Below are 19,687 nucleotides of genomic sequence, written 5' to 3' on the forward strand. Positions count from 1 at the left end.
TCATATAGCAGAAAAGAAGTAAGTAACTGTAATGCTAATAGAACATATACAGGCCTCTATATATAGGTACACATTAATTTCATCACAATAACCACCATTGCTCAGGTTAGAATCTCAGAAGAGAAAACTATTCTCTCCTGCGTAATGTGATACTGAAACACAAGCACGAGAGATAGGAAAATAATTCAGTGAAGTCATTATGTCCTATACCACACTTTGCTTAATATTAGCAATTTGCAGACACTAGCATTAAAGAAATGCTAGTACGAAATAGCCTGGGGCCAGATTGCTCCCAAATGAGCTGAGGTTTTTTTGACAGGGCTTTGCTTCACCATTTCTTTTTATTAAACACACAGAGATATTTAAGAAGATGGGATAGAAATCCTTTCTATGCAGGACATATATATGAAGGGAATGTAAAAGATACTAATGCACTACTTTCTGATGGTTCCTGGAATACAGTACTACTTTTGTATCAGAAGAGCGTGTGCCAACTCCAAATCAGCATTTAATGAACCCAGGCAGGAAATGGGGGATGGGAGAGGGTGCATAGCGAGCAGGTCCTCATCTTGAGGCTAAAGCCATATATAGGAAACCTGAAGAACAGAAAGTGAGCTTTTGTCCAGACTTCGAAAGGCTCTAAAGTGAAAGCATTTCCTTTTCCTCACTGGCAGGCTGGCTTGGAAAAGCTGTGGGGCAGTCAAGGTAAATGATGCTAAATTTGGCTACAAAGACTCCAACAACAGCAAAATTCACATATTACTTGAGAATGATAAATTGCTCCCTATTTCCAGGTACCAGCTGTTATCTCTGGGATTGTTCTGAAACAGTAACGTGGACTTCTCCTATATATTTAAGTCAACAGAAACAATTAAGAAACAAAGACTTTGTGATCTTGAAGTAAGTCTTCTCTTGAAGTAAATATTCTCTGTCTTTAGCTGTTATTTTTTTTAAGCCGTGAAGGGTCATATATTATACTTATTTGAATATATTCTATGCTGTACTCCTTGCAGCAGTTATTAATTGTTTTTTTCCTGGCTTATAATCTAACAATTATCAATAAAGGAATACATAGTCAAGGAATCCTCCTTTTTTCACACCACATACGTTGTTATTTTTTATACTATTGCACTAGAGACCCATGCACAGATAAGCATTATGTGCTTTACAACACACAACCATGACAGGCCACACCTGACATAGCTTAAAGTCTAAGTTATAGGACAGAAGGATGATGTATGGATATAGACCACCACAGGTACAAAAGAAAATAATGAGGTGGTCCTGGATAGCGCAGTGGTGGTATTGCCAGCACACCAGTGGCTTATCCTTTGTCAAGTTTCTTTCCAGCACTGTGGCAACTGAGAATTTTCAAGAAAATACTGAATGTGGATAATGAGATAACTTTGAGATCTCTGTTGTGATTTCATTTGAAGCAGGAGGAGCGGAATGGGAGAAAACATACTGCAAAGAGATCCTCGTTTCTTTGGGTCCATTGCATAGCACAACAGGTTCCTGGTCCATGCTGTGGGCTCCCAGCCACTGTGGCAATATATGTAAGTAACAAAGCAGCCTGCCTGTCTATGCCATGCCAGGACCTGGAGATCAAGGAAAAAGTCGAACCCCACCTCGCTACTGCACCAATGAAAATAGTCAAAAGAGGCATATCTAAGGTTTCTAAGAAGCTAGTCTGAGGGTAGTGGGCTAGGGAGAAACCTCCCAGTTTCCCCCTCAGGGATGTAGGCAGAATGAAAGGCACATGATAATCCTATGCACCACCAGAAAGGACAAACGAGATAGTCTGGGCTTCCTCACCAGAACTATGAATGCAGCCAAAGCCAGGCAGAAAGGCAGAGAACACAGGTCAGGTACCAAAACTGTTTCCAGCTTCCTCAGCTGCTTTGTGGAGAGCTGCAGATGAGTTTGTCCTTCTGAGAGACCCGACGGTCTCACAGCCTTTCCCCTGCTGCACGTGGGTCCTGCAGACATGCAAATAGTCTCTGCTCTGACTTCTGCTCTGGCTTCCTGTAGGCAGCCACAGACTGTTTCAGCCACCTCCACATAGCTGAATATATTAGGCACTGGCAAGATGAGCAGTGACTTTTTGTTTTCCTACATGACTGACTGACATTTGCTGTAGAAGGGCACGTCCTGATACAAGAAAATATTAGACAATAAACACACGGGACATCCTCCTCACTGGCTGACAGACTGGGAGATATCACTGTGTAGTACAATTCGGTAGGTTCAATGACTTCTAAATTCTAGTAATTTAAAAAGCCATTTCTGAAACAGTTTTAAATTAGATTCATGAGGCTGAAAGCTATTTACACATGCCCTCTAAAGCTCTTCCAAGAACTACACGGACCTGACCGCTGGGTGGTCCCAGCGAGGTGGGAGCACCAGATACAGCAATACAGGATGGAAACACTTTGTTTTTCTGGCTTGTATCACCTAATGTGTTCTCAGCATACACCAAAACTGTTTCCTGTACAACCATTCGTTTTAAGGGGAGCGCTGGTTATATGTGAAACCCTTTAGTCCTTTGCTTTATTTTACTTTTGTAAAAGGTAGAATGCTTTATTTATTCAGACTAAGGTAAATATCCATTCCCTAAATAAAAAAACAAGTTTAGTGAAACACATGGTAAAAGAGCTAATTAGATTAGAGGGGATCTCACAGCTCTCTTCAGGCTAAGGAAGCCAATTTAACAAGATTAGCAAATTTTCATTGATTTCCTAAAGAAGATTCAAAAATCAAATATTCCCTGAAGCTGTTTTAAATATCTGACTTTTTCTTGTTATTCATTGCAGTCTGTATGAAACATAAAATTTCTGTTTTGTTATCCATGCAAAAAAAAGTGTTATCTTTCTAGGAATGATTTATTGAGTTAGATGTAGGAATTACTCAGTGTACTGCTTGCATTTAGCCAGAATTAGAGGTCTTTATATTTTTCATTAAAAGCTCGTCAGTGCGATATATTTCCTGTTGATATTTGTTCTGCATGTAACCTGAGAGGCAAAAGAACAGGTCCCTTGATAAAATTCTTAATAATTTCTATTTCTTAGCGCAGAAATGGCATCTCTTTGCATTTGCACCACTGGGCTATGTAGTGGTTTCAATAAGACCATGGCTTCACTGGGCCTCTTGAGTCCTCATTACAAGTCAAGTCTTCTGAAACCATGGCATGTTATTGCTATGTCAGGTCCATCTTAATCTTCTCCAGCATAAACTAATATTCTTTTCCAACAATAAATAAGGGATTGAAAAGCAAATTATACTATACTGTCTTGAAACATAGAATAAAAGAACAAGGATGTTTTAAAATTAATTCTCATGTCTTCTGCACATCTTCAAATTCTATAATTGTTTTACACTTCTATAGCACTTATGGGAGCCAAATTGTATCTGAGTTCTCAGGAGGTGTAGAGGAGAAAGAAGGTGAATCGGGCTGTTTAATAGAGGGCATCCCTCATTTGAATGATAATAACCAAATTTAGGTACGCATGACTGGCAGCCCTTCTGGTTAGGTCTCCATTGGTTATTTTTGACCCCAGTTCTGACCATATACGCCAGCCAGTTCTAGCTGGGAAGAAGTAATGGGAATATAATACCATACTTTCCGCCAATATAGCAAATCCCACTCTTTAGCCTAAATCCTCCTCCAACATCCACTGAATCACTAATTTTGCACAAAAAAACCCCCAAACCTTTCTTCAGTGAAGAAGTGCCAGAGATAATTCCCTAGCCCCAAAAGTCAAGGCTTTTGCGGGGTCACAATTTGACCCCTATATACACGATTTCTTTTTAATAGAATAATCATGTTCGTGATCATGTTGTTCCCCAAGCCCCATGCAAGAAGGGATTAGTTAATAAGGTGATTACATCCCACAGATTTTAATCTAGGAAAATACACAGCAGTGATAACTCATTGATGGCAGGAAAAAAGTATAATCTAATATTTCATCAACCTTCAGAAATTCATGATGAAACACCATCACCTTCTCCCCCAGTTCAGTGGGGCATTAATGTCATCAGTAGATGAGAGCTGAGCAGGTCTTGATTGCTGAAGCGTAATCTTCAGAGTTGTCCAAAGGCAACACTGCGTACGGGATGGCAAGAACACAAAAGCAACCAAAACACAGTATATCTTTCTTCCCTAGCAGGTGAGAACTATGGGCCAAATTCAGCTCAAGAGTAGGAAGGCACTTCAGCTCCACTGAAGACAAGTGAAGATAAAATTGGCCCCGAAGTTGTTTGGACTTTCAAAACGTGCTTGTCTAACTTCTGTAGGCAAGGCTGACTTTGTGAAAGGATCTCCCCACATTAGGTGAAGTGAGAAGAAAAACCCCACCTGTTTAAGGTCTTAATTAGAAGTTGACACTGCACCTTCACAACGAAACTAAATTTAAAGAAGTTTGCTTTTAGATAGGTTCTTTATGCTCTGGGATATAATTCCAGTCCCCTACAACTTAATTAGCTAAATATACAATGTAACCTTGCATCTGGTAGAGTAATTTAACAGGAATAATTGTGCACCACCATAACTCAACGAGACGCTGAGGAAAACCATTGAAATGCTATTTCCTTTCCTTTGGAAGAGAATTATGTACAATTTCAGCATGCTTTGCATTTCTAACAGTTAAAGCCAACAGGGAGGTATCACTCTCATTTATATTACTTTCCCATGAGAAAATCAAAAGCAAAGTACAAAGCTTATGCCGTTGTTCATGAATGGCTCTGTAATACTTACTTGGCTTTAGCCAGAACATGTTATTTGGCAGCTAAACCCCTTAATTAGAGTTGTGGGTTTGAACAGATTTTTCAGTGAAACTATGTTTTGCAGGAGTTTGGAGAAGTGCAATCTTTACTAACCAACGTCTTCTATTTTGGATGATCTGATACCATGTGATTTCCACTTTTCACTTCTCTGTCTGTTTCTCTCTTTTTGCCACTTTTAGCTGTTCTTGTTTACTTTTCTAAAAGTTTTCAACTCTCCCTGTCCTAGACACAGTGGAAGAAAAATCCTAGACTCACTGAAATCAAACAGGACAGTTTCTACCGACTTCAAAGAGTCTCTGATTTTATATGTAATATTTTGTAACTTATTTATCCAGAGGGAATAGACTTTGAAATGTCCAATAAAACCATTCCACTTCGTTGTCAATGGATATTATGTTTTTTAAATGCTTTAGATTTTAGGACTGCTCCTTATTTAAGCTGTTTCCTTTAGGTTCCAAAGTCAAAAAGGTGCCTAGTATCTGATTACCTGCTTATCAAAAAGATGTGCAAGCTACTTGTTAATGCTAATTTATAAAACGTTTCTGAAAACATACACATTTTGTGTAAGAAAACCTCTATGGAACATCATGAAGCAGAACTTAATAATGCAGTTTTGGCTAGGCATCGGGCAGTAAAAGGAGAACTATGATAGTATTTAGACCAAGATTGTATAATTAGTCTAGCCATAACCGAGGTTCAGTACCTAGCACAACAGAGTATTTGTTGGCAAGACAGAAAGCGATGTATGTACAAGTAGTAGGGTTTTTTCTAAAATAGAAATACAGTGAAAAACCTTTATCCAGGTCATCTTGAAACTGAGTAAGAATCACTCATGCATAACACCTTTGCTTCCTGCAGTTAAAAGCATTAAATAAAATATATTAGAGGAACAATCTTGCACTGACGGGAAGACTAGGATGGTCTTTACAGGAATCATCCTGGTGATGACTCCTGTCAAGTCCTGGTGCAGGCCCTGGCAGCTTTCATGATACCAAAGCATAACTATGCAGGTTCTTTTCTCTCTGACAGTGTCATTAAGCCTATGCTAGCATTCATTTTTATTTAGTTTTAAGCTATCTCAAAAAATTTCCCCTCTAACTCAAGCTAAATTAGAGGGACAGGGCGTCCCACCTCACCCCCAGCTTAGGACGCTGCAGAACCCAGTGATGGACCCGAAATGACTGCAGCCCAGCACAGTAGCTACGATGGTGTTACATTTCCTTAGAGCAGCTGGCTCCTGGGGCCTGAACTCTGTTTTGTCCTGTTCATTACATGAATCCAGAGGAAGCTGTTAACAACAGTTTGCTTCAGGTTCACTCTTCAGTTGCAAGTGAAAGTTTCTTCTCTTTCCAAAGCCTCTTACTACTAATTATGCCTTCTTGAGTTATTGATAAAGAATTTAGGAAAGCTAAAAAAATTGGTGATTAATAGGAAGAGAAGTCAAGAAAAAGAAGGGCTGGGAATCAAGATACTTTTCCCCCCTCACTCTGTGATAAGCAGTGGTGATTTCCTTTGGGCACATCACCAAGTCCAAATTTGTCAAGCCTGTTCATTAAACCAGGAAAACAAGAACTCTAAGAGGCAGGAATGCTTAGCATCCATGAAAAATGGGATAAAATGAGGAGAATCATATCATGTTTGCCTTGTTTCCCTGCTTGCTTCAATAAACAAAGTGCCTCTCCCATTTATTGTGCTCACTCATAACCTCAGAGAAAAATAACGCTTCTCTCTACTGAGCTTGACTTCTTCATTTTGGCAGACATGGTAATTGAGGGTTTGTGATCCTCTAAGCCTTTTTTTTTTTGTACTAAAGACCAAAAGAAATCCAGCTTTTTCATATACTGTTACTTCATAGGAGAGTGTTTTCCTAGAAAATGCAAACAGAAATGGAATTTGGTGGCACAAAAGGGAAAGGGAAAAAAACTCACACACGAAATGTTTTTCTTCTCAGTTTCAACTGCTCCAGTGAATTACTGAATCACTAAGTGCAGAAAGAATAATGGTAAGGAAATATTCTAATTAATTTCTTTTTTTTTCTAAAAAATTACATCTGCTGAATTCTTACTTAGGAATCTTTCACTCTTATTACACAAGAGCTATACTGTTATTCTACTGCCTAATCAGGTTAACTTAATATGATTTTTACAGAGTGATCTTCATGACTGTGCAGCACAGCCTTCTTCCCCTCTTTCATCACAATATTAAAAAATCCTTCATCTCCTCTTTTTTCCTGTATGAAATTACATAATTTTCCCCCTCCAAACAAGAACCTTGTACTTTTTGCAATTAAAAAAACCCCATGCTGTATTTCCATTGAGTATGCTTCCAATTTTTGGAAAGTGAGCTACAAACATCTCAAACTGTACTATTGTGAGTGATCTTCAGATCCCTATGCAAAACAGAAGTTGTAAGCTTACAACTCCATCAGCAAGGAAAGATTCAACTGGCATAAGCCCAAAATAAATAGAAATACTGACTGACATTCCCAATCTGCCATGATTGTGCTAAACTCAGGAAAGAAAAAACAGTTTATACTTGATATGATGATGTCCCCAGGAACTGCTTCCAACAAAAGCCAAAATTTGAGGCAAAATGCAGAAATCCCATCTATTGCAACGTTTTATAAAAGCATGCAGCTTTGGTTAGAACTAACCTTTATTGGAATTTACTGGCTTTTGCTGGTTCGCAACAACACTTGCACACAGAAAATGATATGTTACAGATTGAAGAAAATGCAAATGTTATGGCCATTTGCCAGAGTTTCTGCATTTATTTTGACAAGGTAAAAAAAAAGCCCAAAAAACTTTATTTGAAAATAACTTCTACCCTATCAAACCCATGTTGTTTGCTACATTTTTGTTAGTTTTACAGTAACCTCGACAAGCAGATAATATTTTCCCAGATAAATAAGCAAAGAATTATGGAGATCAACAATCAAAAGTTCCCCATATTAAATGAACATGTCTTCAAAAGTGCACAGCTCCCATCAGAGCTCTTACAACAGTCAGTATGATTTTCAAGAGTGTTCAGTAATAGTGAAGAATTTTCAGACCTCTCTGGGTAATTTAGACACATTAGCCTCATTGAAAGTTAATGAGCCATGTGCTGCTTAGGCTTTTGGGTGCTCTGCAGAAAACACACATTAGGACTGGTATCCATGGTGAAAGTTGTGGGCATTTTTAAAATTTGATCTTACACTGTTTAGGCTAAATTCTGCTCTTAGCTACAGATGTGTAGTTTTTCCTTATGGTATATTTATCTGTCCAATGAAGCAATAGCTCCCCTTGCTCTACTCTTTTGAAAGTCTGTCAACACAGAGCATCTGAATGCAGCTGTGCAAAGAGCTGTATATGCTGGCCTCTAGCCCCTAGGACAGTCCCAATCCTCCATGCAGCTAAGCTGTGTGAAGCCTACTGCTGACAACTTCTGCTGCATCTTGCACAGAAAGGAATAATCGACATGGCTAAGAAAGTTATTGAGTAACCATAGTCACTACACTAGGATGTTAGCTCTGGTACTTAACTGCAAACATAGAAAGAGCAAGACTCTTAGGTCTTTCCTTAGTTATCTATGGACCCCATCATTCTAGATGCTAGAAGACTAAAAGTTGCACAGAGTATTTACCATAGTCTCTCTGAATTAGTTTTTAAAAGATTAATAAGGAGATGCCAGTTCAGGACTAATTAAGCAAAGGTTAAATAGATTACTGAACAGGAAAGTGAGCAAGCAAGGCTCGTGATTTACAATGCCTATGTGACACTCGGTGTTCCCTTAGCACTGAAAAAACACATTAGGATGTCAGGAGAGAATCACTCAGCTTTGCTGCCCACTAAGTCTGGTCTTAGAGTAACTGATTCAATCAGAATTATCTTCCAAGGCATTATATTTAAGTTGGAGAAGAGAAAGGTACCTCTATTTTTATATTATGAGTAGGGAAAATAAAATTGAGAAGCAAAACAAAGCTGTGATTAAAACCCACAACAGGTATTCCTTTCTTAAGACCGAAAGGAATGCGAGGCCTGCTTTCATATGAATTGCTGACTTCATGCAGGTTCAGCACCACAGAGGGTTTACCAGGAGCCAGTGGCAATAAGCGTTCGTAGCCTAAAGGAAAGGAAAAGAGGTTCACCCCTCATGGCAAAGGTCAGATATCTGCAGGCTTATAGCCTGTCCATATACATGAATGTTCATGGGACATCTTTGTCTAGTAAGGTCCCATGAGGATGTCACAGGCTCCACAATGTCCCCTCTGCCTGGAGGATGGCCCTATAACCACCCAGATCAGTTTAGGGTCATTTGACTTGTGTCGATCCAGTTCCTGTTGCTTTTACTCTCAACCTGATGAACAATCATTGCAACCTTTGTGGGGATGTTGCTGAAGGCTGGAATTAAACAACTCTAGTATGCAGAGAGATTGGACGTGTAAACAGGATATTTAACAGTTGCTGTTTTCACGGATGTGGAGAGCTATCAAATATACTCCCCTGCTAACATACAACATGATGTACAGATAATTTGTATTTGCTTATCAGAATTACTATGTAAATGTCATAGAAATGGTTATGCTAATGATTCTATTAGTATTTGTCTATTTATTCTGTAGATATCTTTTCAGAGAGTCATCATGTCCTTTGTTCAGTTTTGGAACTGAGGCATTGCATGCCCAAATATTTGGAATAACATATAGAAAACATCTGGATTTAATTATATTATAGTCCTCTTATGCAGACAATGGGAATTGAATTAAGGAATATTTTGAAACCCCCACAGAGATATAAAAGTATTAGCAGCTGCACGAGAACTTTACTGTTACAACGTTTGAAAATGTTTTGTTTTACAGATCAACAGGCTGACACGTCATAAATATCAATCATAACATTTAAGATATATAAACATGGAAGAAAAATTAAAACTTGCGTTTCAAAAAGACATAGATGAAGTCACAGCATTTAGAAGACGTAGAGTGTATGCTTTTGTTTAAAAAACGAAAACGTGTATTCTATTGGCATAGAAAATATACGTTGTACAGTGGTATTAAGCAGAGAACCACGTAACGACTTATTGTGACTCAACAGCCTGAGCAAGACTTTATAGAATCTTGTTATATTGCCACCATATTGTACAAAGAGTAATTCAGCTAGAATAAATCAGCATTTTGCTTTTCATGCTTTCATTCCTTTGAAAATATTTGGGGATATAATATGAGCTTAGAGAGTCTGCCCCAAAGTATTAGATACAGACTGGATTTTCTTTCTGAATGTACGCTGCTTCCAAATGCCACTTCTTTTCAAGTCAGTACCAGTTTTGCAGTTAGTGTTCAGTCTCCCAGTGGCTAAATCACATTCAAAGGCTGCTAGCACAGTAGGGGGTCAGACTTTCTCTCTGAATGTAACTATATCACTCAACAGCAGACTCATGCAATAAGCGATCTAATGTTTTCTTTTCTTTTTTTCCCCCCTCCTCTTAGTGTCTCCCTGCATTCCTGGATACCGGTCACTGCACCAAGGACCTGAGGCAACAGCCACATGGACTCCACCACCATCCTTCTAGCTTTCTTTATGGTGCAGAAAAAGCCAAGTCTACAGTTCACCTGCTGACAAGACATAGGGTTCAATTGCTAAATCCTCTGAAACATTCTGAAATGTGCAAATGAACATTTTCTTGTACAATATCACACATTCCTATGTGTAAAAGCACACACAAATTCTTGTGTGTGTGTACGTGTGTATGCACATATGAATACAAACTTTGACAACCAATGACACAATACATAATATTAATCCAATTCCTCCTCTTTCCATGAATAACCCTCACAGTGTCCTGAAAAACATTGTCTAAAGGCAGCACACTGTCTGAAGACAGATGTTGTATCTACCATGCAAAAGAGAGAGTGCTATTAAACCCATAAGTAATGTTAAGACAAAGAAAATAATGCCATAAAAGATCCGTGAAATTATGGTCTGCTTAGCAATTAAATTTATCAGGACTGAAGCTTGCACTAGCTATTAGCCTCGGGAAACACAGACTCTTGATACCATGTGGTCAGTCCGACCTCGTAAAGATGCAGTCAGGATCTTTGAACTTACCCATAGTATCATCCTGAACAGGCTTTGTGAATTATGATATATGCCTTGCTGACGGACAGCCTGGTTAAAATAAAGGGTGGGAGAATTGCTGGGTAAGGGGCTCAAATAAACTATGCTAACTCACCCGTTTTACGAAGTGGAAAATCATCCTTGGCATCCTGCGCTCCTGGTAAAGTGTATTTGTACGGTGGCGAGGCCCCGCTCAGGGGTGGAGAGCTTTGATCCAGTGAGGTATGGTGGGCAGCCCTGCAGCAGACACAGAGAGGTCACAAATTAGCAGTCACTGAGGTGACCAGCAGTAACTATCTACACATGTTGTACACATGTCTCAGCTGTGTTTATGTTCTTGTTAGTCTAAGTATGCACAAACCACAGGCTCATGTAACCAATTTCACTTTTACAGTAAGTTATGGAACTCCTTGGGATTCCGAAGAACACGCTTTTTGCACTCATTATAAAAGTCACATAGGATAAGAGTCATGTTGACCTACAGACAGGATCTGTCACCAGTTTGGGGAATTGACCATTTTAGATTGTTGAATTTTAATATGAACCAGCTGAGGCACAGCAAAAGACATTTAAGTCTTGTTTATCATGTACAAATAGATGTATACTGATCCATCCTCTTCTATTAAAATGTGGGGGATTTTCAGGGCAGGGGGTGCTTGTATAAAACTAACCAGAAATATTGAGTTATTATTATCTGTTGAAAAAATATGCAAACTATTTAGTGGACAAGGCAGATAAAACCTTGCATTTAAGTTCATTTTGTAAGTTTTGGGAGCACACCACTCTGCAGCACATAGCACTCACGTCAACAGAGGAGCTCCAAGCTGAAGAGTGCTTTCTGACAACTGCTGGATGAAAGAAACAGTGTGGGCAGATCTTTCTGAACACGGAAACTGCAAATTGCAAAGAAATTGCATCATTTGGCCCAGAGACAGGTTGGTTTTTTTGTTTGGTTGATTTTTCTATTTAGTGGGGGAGCGAGGGAAAGAAGGGAAGCTTTCAAACCTTGTGTTTATCTAAACACAATTTTACTTGGCCTTTCACAGAGTTTCCCTATATTTCCAATGTAGTGTGGCTAATCAATAATATGCCTCTGTCAAAAGGGGCACTACCATGACAGGAAGAAGTATTACTTTCCCTAGTCTAGGAGAAGACATCCTCTGCAGAGCTCCTCCTTCTCACTCATATGAAGACTCAGAACTAAGCTCAGAGTATTAGTCCAGAAATCTTACATACTTAAGAGAATTTTACACATTATTTGGAAAAAAAATTAAGTACTGTCTCTCCACCAGAAACAACGTACCTATATATTAAATCATGTTACCACAATGCTCTGATTAGTTCAGAATGGAAATTCCAAGGGCAGGCCTTCAATAATTCTTTTTTTTTTTAAAAAAAAAAAACCAAGTACAAGATGGAAATCTAGTGTACCATATGCATTTCTGTCTGTCCTGTTGAAGGTCAATTTGCGCATAACACTGAACTATTTCAGAAATGCAGCCAGACTTTATTTTGTTAGAATGACTTATGCGTCTGTTGTAATAAGAAAGTTAAAAAGGAATTAATTAGTACCAAAAACAGGGCATAAAAACTGTAAACACTTAAAATGTTAATAGGCCTATTACAGGACTCAACAAATTCACTTGTTTCAGTGGTCTAAGAGTCGTCTTATCAAGGCCAAGGCATCATAAGAATATGCAGTTTTGGATACTAAAATCCATCAGAGTAAGAAAAGTTAGATGACCACTATCCGCAAAATCCTCGTGAGTTACTTATACCATTCAAGTACTTTCACTGGAAAGCAGCATATCTTCAAGAAGAAACAAGTTTTGTGATTGATTCAAAATCCAAGTAAATCAAACCCAAAGTTGTTCTAAATGCAAAAATCGGAAAGACTTGGAAAAATGGCAGGTAGAGTTGTAAAATTTGTGATAGCACCAAGAGATGAGGCACTTGAAATAAAATGTTTATACAAATTTTTGACAGCATCTTGTTCTGTGTAGCTCTTATTTCCTCACTGAACACGGAGTACTCTTCAGTTCAACCAGAAATACTACACTCCTGGCTTTTTGCTAACTACTTGGTTGAACTTCAGTCTCATTCTGGAGGCAGACTCTCAATACCCCTGCTGGAGAAGCAGTCTTGCAAGTTTTAACAGATACCTCAATGAGGCAAGGAAACAGCTTAATACTGAACATACGTGTACCAGAGCTTGGGGTGGCGGCTCATGGAATGATTCTTCCCATTTGCTGGAGAGTCTTTTGTTGCAGATTTACTCAACAGGAACTCTTGAAGTTTCTGCTTCACTTCTGTACTGGCTACTGCCCCTAAGACACACAGAATTAAACATATCTTTACTTTAAACAAAAATAATACTTTTTAAAGAAAACAAAAACCAAAACACAAAAAAAGAGCCTGTGTCTTGCTGCTGGAAGGGTTGTAAATGATAAAAAATATTGGTGGCAATCAGTCAAAATGAGATAACATTCAGATTAAATGTTTGTCTGTAGAAGACTGAAGTTGGCCATAACCCAGAAATCGAGTGAAGTCATAAGGAACATTTCAACAGAAGATGAGGCCATTTATCCAGGGCCAGATGTATCTAAAGAATTTAAATTATTTCCTAAAAATTTCCAAATACAAATCCAAGGACAGAACTAAAAAGATAGTGATGAAAGGTCACTTTGAGTTTGTGGTAAAGAATGTTTTTTCTTGTAGTAAAGTAATAGTAATAGCACAGCAAAACTGCCCCCTGAACGCTCTCTTAGTTATGAGCAGAATGCCAGAGAAAGAGGCAGCAGTGAGCCTTTTTATTCAAGCCTCTTAAAGACCCTGTACCTGTGATGCCTGGAAGACAGACCACAGTCTGAAACATGACTCTTAGTTGATAACTATACTCTCATGACACAAGAACACCAACAAGACCAAAACACCAGGAAGACAGTGCATTTTGACCTCTCTTGGTGGCTAGCTCAATACACTACAAGAAGCAGGGCATGTCAATGTCAGGTTCAACTGCCAATTCCTACTTGCAGCATGGGACATGCTTCTTTACTTACAGCTCTAATACTCTTCATTAAAAAAAACTCTTGAAAAAAAAATCTTCTTTCAGTTTTCCATAAAAAGTGACAAAAAGGGAAGAAAAGAACTTATTTGAAAGTAGCAGCATCAAGGCAAGTACTCTAAGTACTTGGTTACCCAACCCTGACCCAGGACAGCCAGCTGGTGAGCACATCCCCCTGTGACACAGTTCCCAAAAAATACCTCTGCTGCGCTTCAGCTTCAGACCCTAACTCCCCTCACCGCAACTTTCTTCTCTTCTCTACTCATTAAGTAGATCAGCAGCAGCAGCAAATGCTGGGGCTGGGCCCAGTGGGGTCACAAGTGCTGCTTGGCTGACTGCTGCATACTGAACAGCCACCCAGCAAGCCAAACTGAGAAGGGAACGACTGAGTTCACATGGCTGCTCTTCCTTTGGCGGGAGCACTAATAAAGCCCGACTGTTTATACGGAGGCTGATTTTTCATACCACTTACAAGAACCTTTTGTTCCTGCAGTTTCTGCCACCCTCCCACTGCTGGGTCAATAGGCTGGTGATGCCTTCATGGATTCATCATTCACCAGAGTACTGGAAGCACCATGGATACCTTAGTTTCTACAGCCTACAATATGGTACACCTAGAACCATTGAACAGATACATTCTTCCACCCCAGAAAAAAGGGCAAGAGCATAATGTACAGCTCTTTTCTGTGTCAGTCTTTGTCAGTTAATTCTCGTGGTCATTTAACAGGGCAAGTAACAATATCTGCTTGTAGCAGCTTCATTTAGGATACCTTCACAATGTACTTCAACCTGATTTTCAAACTGACCTCACTAAGGAGAATTATTTGTATCTGTCTCCCTCTAGTGAGCACCAAATTTCAACAGTACCCTTTATATCTGTCACTTGCCTTAGAGCTATTTACGAGCTAGAAATAACTCTTGGTTGGGCCTCATGAAACGGCATCAAGTACTAGCAAAAGTATTCAGAAGTCTCAGCCAAAAATTTTCTTAAATATTTCATTATATTTTAAATTGTGAAACAACATTCAAATTAGTTAATCAGCAAGTAATTGGATTTTTTGCTCTTTTGTAGTGCTTTCTGTATTGGGGAATAAGCTTTTCAGAAAGAAGTTCTCAAGTGAAGCTTCAGGCTTTCAAATTCCCTCATGTTTTGTAAGAAGAGCTGAGAGGCATATACACAGGTCTGTCAAAATGTGCTTTCCTACAGTCTTCCAAGCCTGCACAGAAACCAGCAACGTGTTTCTGTGGGTGCAACAGGTCAGCCAGCCTTTCTGCAGGCACAGCCTTGACTTCTCTAGTTGCATATTTCACAGAGTAATATGCTCCCTTCAGGTTCCTGTTCATCGTCCATTTCAGCTGGGAGAAGGCAAAGGGGAATAGATTAATTTCTTATTAGGATTCATGGTACATTGGCTCTTACTTTCTCGGCTTCTTTCTTTGCCTCGGAGGGGAGGAAGCTGCTGTTCCCTGCGATGCCTCTCCAGTTCCTGCTCTTGCCTCTGCTGCTCCAGTTTCTGCTCTTTCTCAAGGAGTTCTTGCTGTTGTTTAATGGCTAGAAGTTCCTGTTGTAACTTGCACAGAACAAAAAGACATGAGAAAGTGCAGTTTGCACTATTTTCTACGTCAGTCCTGGCTATAACGACCCCTTGGATAACGGAGTATCAGTGCTTGCTTTTGTGCTTACACTTCTTTTCATCACTTAACCAACTTTCCTCAGTCTTTTAAGCAGGATAGTGCATTACTGTCACTAAAAATGAACTCTACTGTCAGGTAGCAGCCTCCTGCTCTGGTTTCGCTTCTTTCTCTTTTGGCAAAAATGCCTGGAAACTGCACAGGGTTCTTTGCCAGTGCGTCACCCACCTCTGGCTGCTGTGCTCCGCTGCGTTTGTCAGCTCCATCGAGTGGAAGCTTAGCACAGTAGCATAATGGCAAGTAGATCAGAAGTAAAAAATGAAAAGAAATGCAAGATCATAAATTTCCGGACAAAATCCATTCTAGCAATCCCACAATAGTTCATGTAATCCCATAAATCATTTTCTTTTTACTTTATATGAGGTAGCTCAGAGAAGAGTGAAAACACAACACGTTCAGGGCCTGCCTCCATTTTACAAATGCAAGTGTTGTGCACTTGCCTATCAATTTGATTTGTGGGCACAAACTCAAACAGTAGCCCAAAAAAGCAGTTTTTTAATATACTCAAAACTGCACATACAGAAAAGACAGCCATATTGACGTCTGGCTGAAAATCCAGCTTTGTAAAATAGGTAGTCTGATTTTCTCTGGATTATGAGCTTGATGATTCTCATAGTACTGCCTTGGTCTGCTGTGAGCGACTCGCTGGTAGGTGCTAGCAGTTTTGCTTGAAAAGGCTTTTATCACCCCAATACAGAGAAATAAGCACTCAAACACCATCTCTCGGTCACAGCGAACCTTTTAGGCATGTTCCCTTTTCATGTCTGCCTAAGAGTAATCAGTTTTCAGATAAAGTGAGGAATAAATGAAAAATGTTGCTACCTTTATGTGCTCCTGGAGCTGGGCCTGATGCTGGCGGGTCAGGTTTTCATGCTGCTTCTGAAACTCTGCGATCAGCAGTTGTTTCTGAATTTGCTGCTGCTGCTGGATCAGAAGTAGTTCCTGCTGTAGCTGCTTTTCACGCATAATTGGGTCCACCATGGGAACCATCATCCTGAGATCAGTTCGCAAGTCTAATGGTGAGATAGGCTCTAATCCCACGGGAACCTCTGACTTTACATCCACTGTGGGAAGAAAACAACAAAACGTATATATAAAAATATAACTGGAGAAGGAGAACAGAGATCATTCCTACTGGGGAAAAGACCAATTTCACTCAAAGACTCCTTCAATGTACAGACCTAACAAAACAGTAATGCAATGTACGCTGTATGCAAACTTCAGAAATTCCTACTAGATTTTACAAATTATTTTATCACTTTCATTTCCATTATCTGCAAAAATACTCCCAGATTAATATTCTGCTTCACAGACTAACAAGCCAGTTCTAAAACAATGTCACAGCCTAATGGAGCAGTGTTTAGTGAGAATCTCTTAGGCACTATTAATGCTTCAGAATAAACACTCAGGGCACTTCTTCAGTGTAAGTGGAAGGCCTTCCAGCTCTCACTGTATTGCAAGAGATTTTTCCAAAGCTAGCATGTAGATTTTCTGAGGATGGTGTTACACATGAACGGCTACCCAATGCTACATAGCCACTACATGTAAATACACCTGGCAAACACATAGGAATAACACATACAAAATTATAGGAAAATAATTTGACACACAAACCAAGAAGTTTTAATACAGCTTTTTGAAAAGTGACGGCCATGCTTGGAGTGGATTAGACACAATACACCATATATGGCTTGTAAGAAAATGAAAACACCTTGAATTATTCCAGTCTATTGCAGCAATGGTATATATTGTTAACACAGCATTAAAGTACTTAATGAAAGATCAAGTCTGTGTTTTTCTACCTCCTTATTTAAATCAAAGGGACTAAAAAGCAGCAAAGAGAGGAATTTGATGATTTTCACTACAATACTTGTAAAGCTCAGGTTTTCACATTAAGTGAAGAGAGAGAGTGTAACTTCATCTGTTTCAAAAGCACAAAAAACTAGCAAGTAACATTTCTAGAAGAGAAAAATAAATAGCAGCTGAGGGTCTCTGCTAAAGCTCAGCAGTTCTGATTCCATCCACGAGAGGACAGTGGAACACAAACACATTCACTCCTGTTACTACTTCTCCACTATCTTCACAGGAAAATAAGATTATTCACTGAAAACAAACATGCTGTCGGAAATGACTAGGGAACAAGATTTTAAGCATATTCTCTCCTTTTGCTCTGCTACAGCTATATTTTTTTCAAGAAGAAAACTAAAATGAAACAGAAATATTCTAGCAAGTAGGAGCAGTGAAATTGAAGCAGCAGAAGTTGAAACTGCAGCAAATTGAGAGAACTGAATTCTAACTGTACAATCAAACCTATTAGTAGAAAGTTTTATAAAAAGAATGGACGAGGTACCAAATTTCTTCTACTGATCATATTCTTTTCTTCTCAAAATTTTGGAAAACGACAATTTTCTGGGTCTTCTGTTTTTAAAATCCTAGTTACTGTGATTGTAAACCTCAGAGCACAATTTGCCTCCTTAACCCACTATCCCAACAGAATTATTGTGTCTAAGTGCTTACTTTTGTTCTGAGACTAATCACTAAATTATAAAAAATCACCTTTAACTTACAAAAACTACTCTTGATTATAAATAATTGCCACAGACCAAGAGAAACGGACAGGCAAACCCCCAGCCTTTCATCCCATTTATTCAGCAGCAATCCACATTCCATTTGTCTAGACTAAATATAGCCGCGTTTATACAAGAAATCAATAGTGCTTGCAGAGACCAGAGCAAAGACATGAATATTTCATCAAACTCAGAGAGAAATGGCAATCAGCAAACTGACAGCAAACCGTGTAGGCTGACTGGCCCTCCAGATAAGTCTCTGGTACTTGGACAATGGCTCATTGCCTGCGAGTCACAATCTTATCATCAGCGCTCTTCTATTTTTAACATTAATTGCATTGTAGGTGACAAAGGCTTATCATGTTTAAAGTGGAGAGATGGATTTTCTTACACCTTCTGTGACAGGATAATAAGCCTTACTAGGAGCAATAATAGTAACCAGAGCTTGGCAAACCCTGCAGGGTCTGGTTCACAACAGTGTTTGCAAACTGAACTCTGCAGTTTATTTTGCAGATACTGGCTAACAAATCAACCCCTGCAGGTCTGCACGGAGATTCAGGCTGATGATACTTCCTATCTCTGACGAGCACCCAACTTCTTCATTTTCAGAGCACTTCTCATGAGGGGAGGCCTCCAGATTTTTCTAACAATGGAAATTTCCTTCCGTTATTAGCAAAATGTACAACTGAAATCAGGCTCAGTGTGATGAGGTACACATTTTCAAGAATTTTCACACACTCAGATAACAAATCTAGTGCTAGAATACCTACTTCATCAAGTTGGACTTTACCTCATTCCTTAATGTGGGGAAAAATAAACATTAAGGTATTTCTAGAGGCTTGAATCCATAGAAATCAGTACATAATCTTTCATGTCATTTAAATGCCAATATTTACTGATAAACAAAGACAAGTATTTATTTGCTGGCATAAATATTGCTAACAGTAAGGTTACTGCCGATACTACTACTAACTGCTAACACAGTGAATACTAACTTTTGGGGGTAGTTACTGTCTTAAAACTGTAACAGCTAACAGCTGGATAATAATCAACCTTGTCAATGAAGTTATTCTGAACAAGTAACTATAAAATCACTAATCAAACTGAATGGTTTGCTACTGCCTGTTGGGCGGTCCTAACGCCACAGGCCATTTACGTTCTCTGTACTTGTTACCAGCAGACAAGAAAGAGACAAAGCAGCCCCGTGGAGCTACATCAGTGTGAAAAATGTGTAATGGAGCAGACAATCAGAATCAGTGTCTTTAAAAACTTTGACTTTTAGCTGAAGCATCTTCTCCCTGCCACCCCAATGCAATTTTAAGTCTCAAAAGAGCAAAGGTGATGCAGGATGTTTATTCTCATCAGAGGTCTTTATGTTTTTTTCACCCACCCTACACAAGGATATATGTATTTTTCATGTAGAAAAGGAATGTCCTAATCAGGGCCCTCCACTTCCAAACATCACAAGAAGCAGTGGGATGCAGGAC

General features: G+C 39.1%; 1 protein-coding gene across 3 annotated transcripts in view; it reads right to left on the bottom strand.

Annotated features, from left to right (window-relative positions):
- The window catches only part of HDAC9 (histone deacetylase 9), a 487,110-nt gene that overhangs the window by 218,383 nt on the left and 249,040 nt on the right, over positions 1-19,687 (bottom strand). The window contains exons 4-7 of one of the 3 annotated variants that reach the window (XM_064444483.1): positions 16,456-16,697; positions 15,362-15,512; positions 13,078-13,204; positions 10,993-11,114 (exon numbers count right to left, since the gene is read on the bottom strand). In XM_064444483.1, the coding sequence (XP_064300553.1) occupies positions 10,993-11,114; positions 13,078-13,204; positions 15,362-15,512; positions 16,456-16,697 (642 nt within the window). The remainder of the gene's footprint in view (positions 1-10,992; positions 11,115-13,077; positions 13,205-15,361; positions 15,513-16,455; positions 16,698-19,687) is intronic. The other 2 variants (XM_064444482.1, XM_064444481.1) reach the window with 2 other exon arrangements.

Source organism: Phalacrocorax carbo, chromosome 2 (assembly GCF_963921805.1).
Source record: "Phalacrocorax carbo chromosome 2, bPhaCar2.1, whole genome shotgun sequence".
NCBI lineage: Eukaryota > Metazoa > Chordata > Aves > Suliformes > Phalacrocoracidae > Phalacrocorax > Phalacrocorax carbo.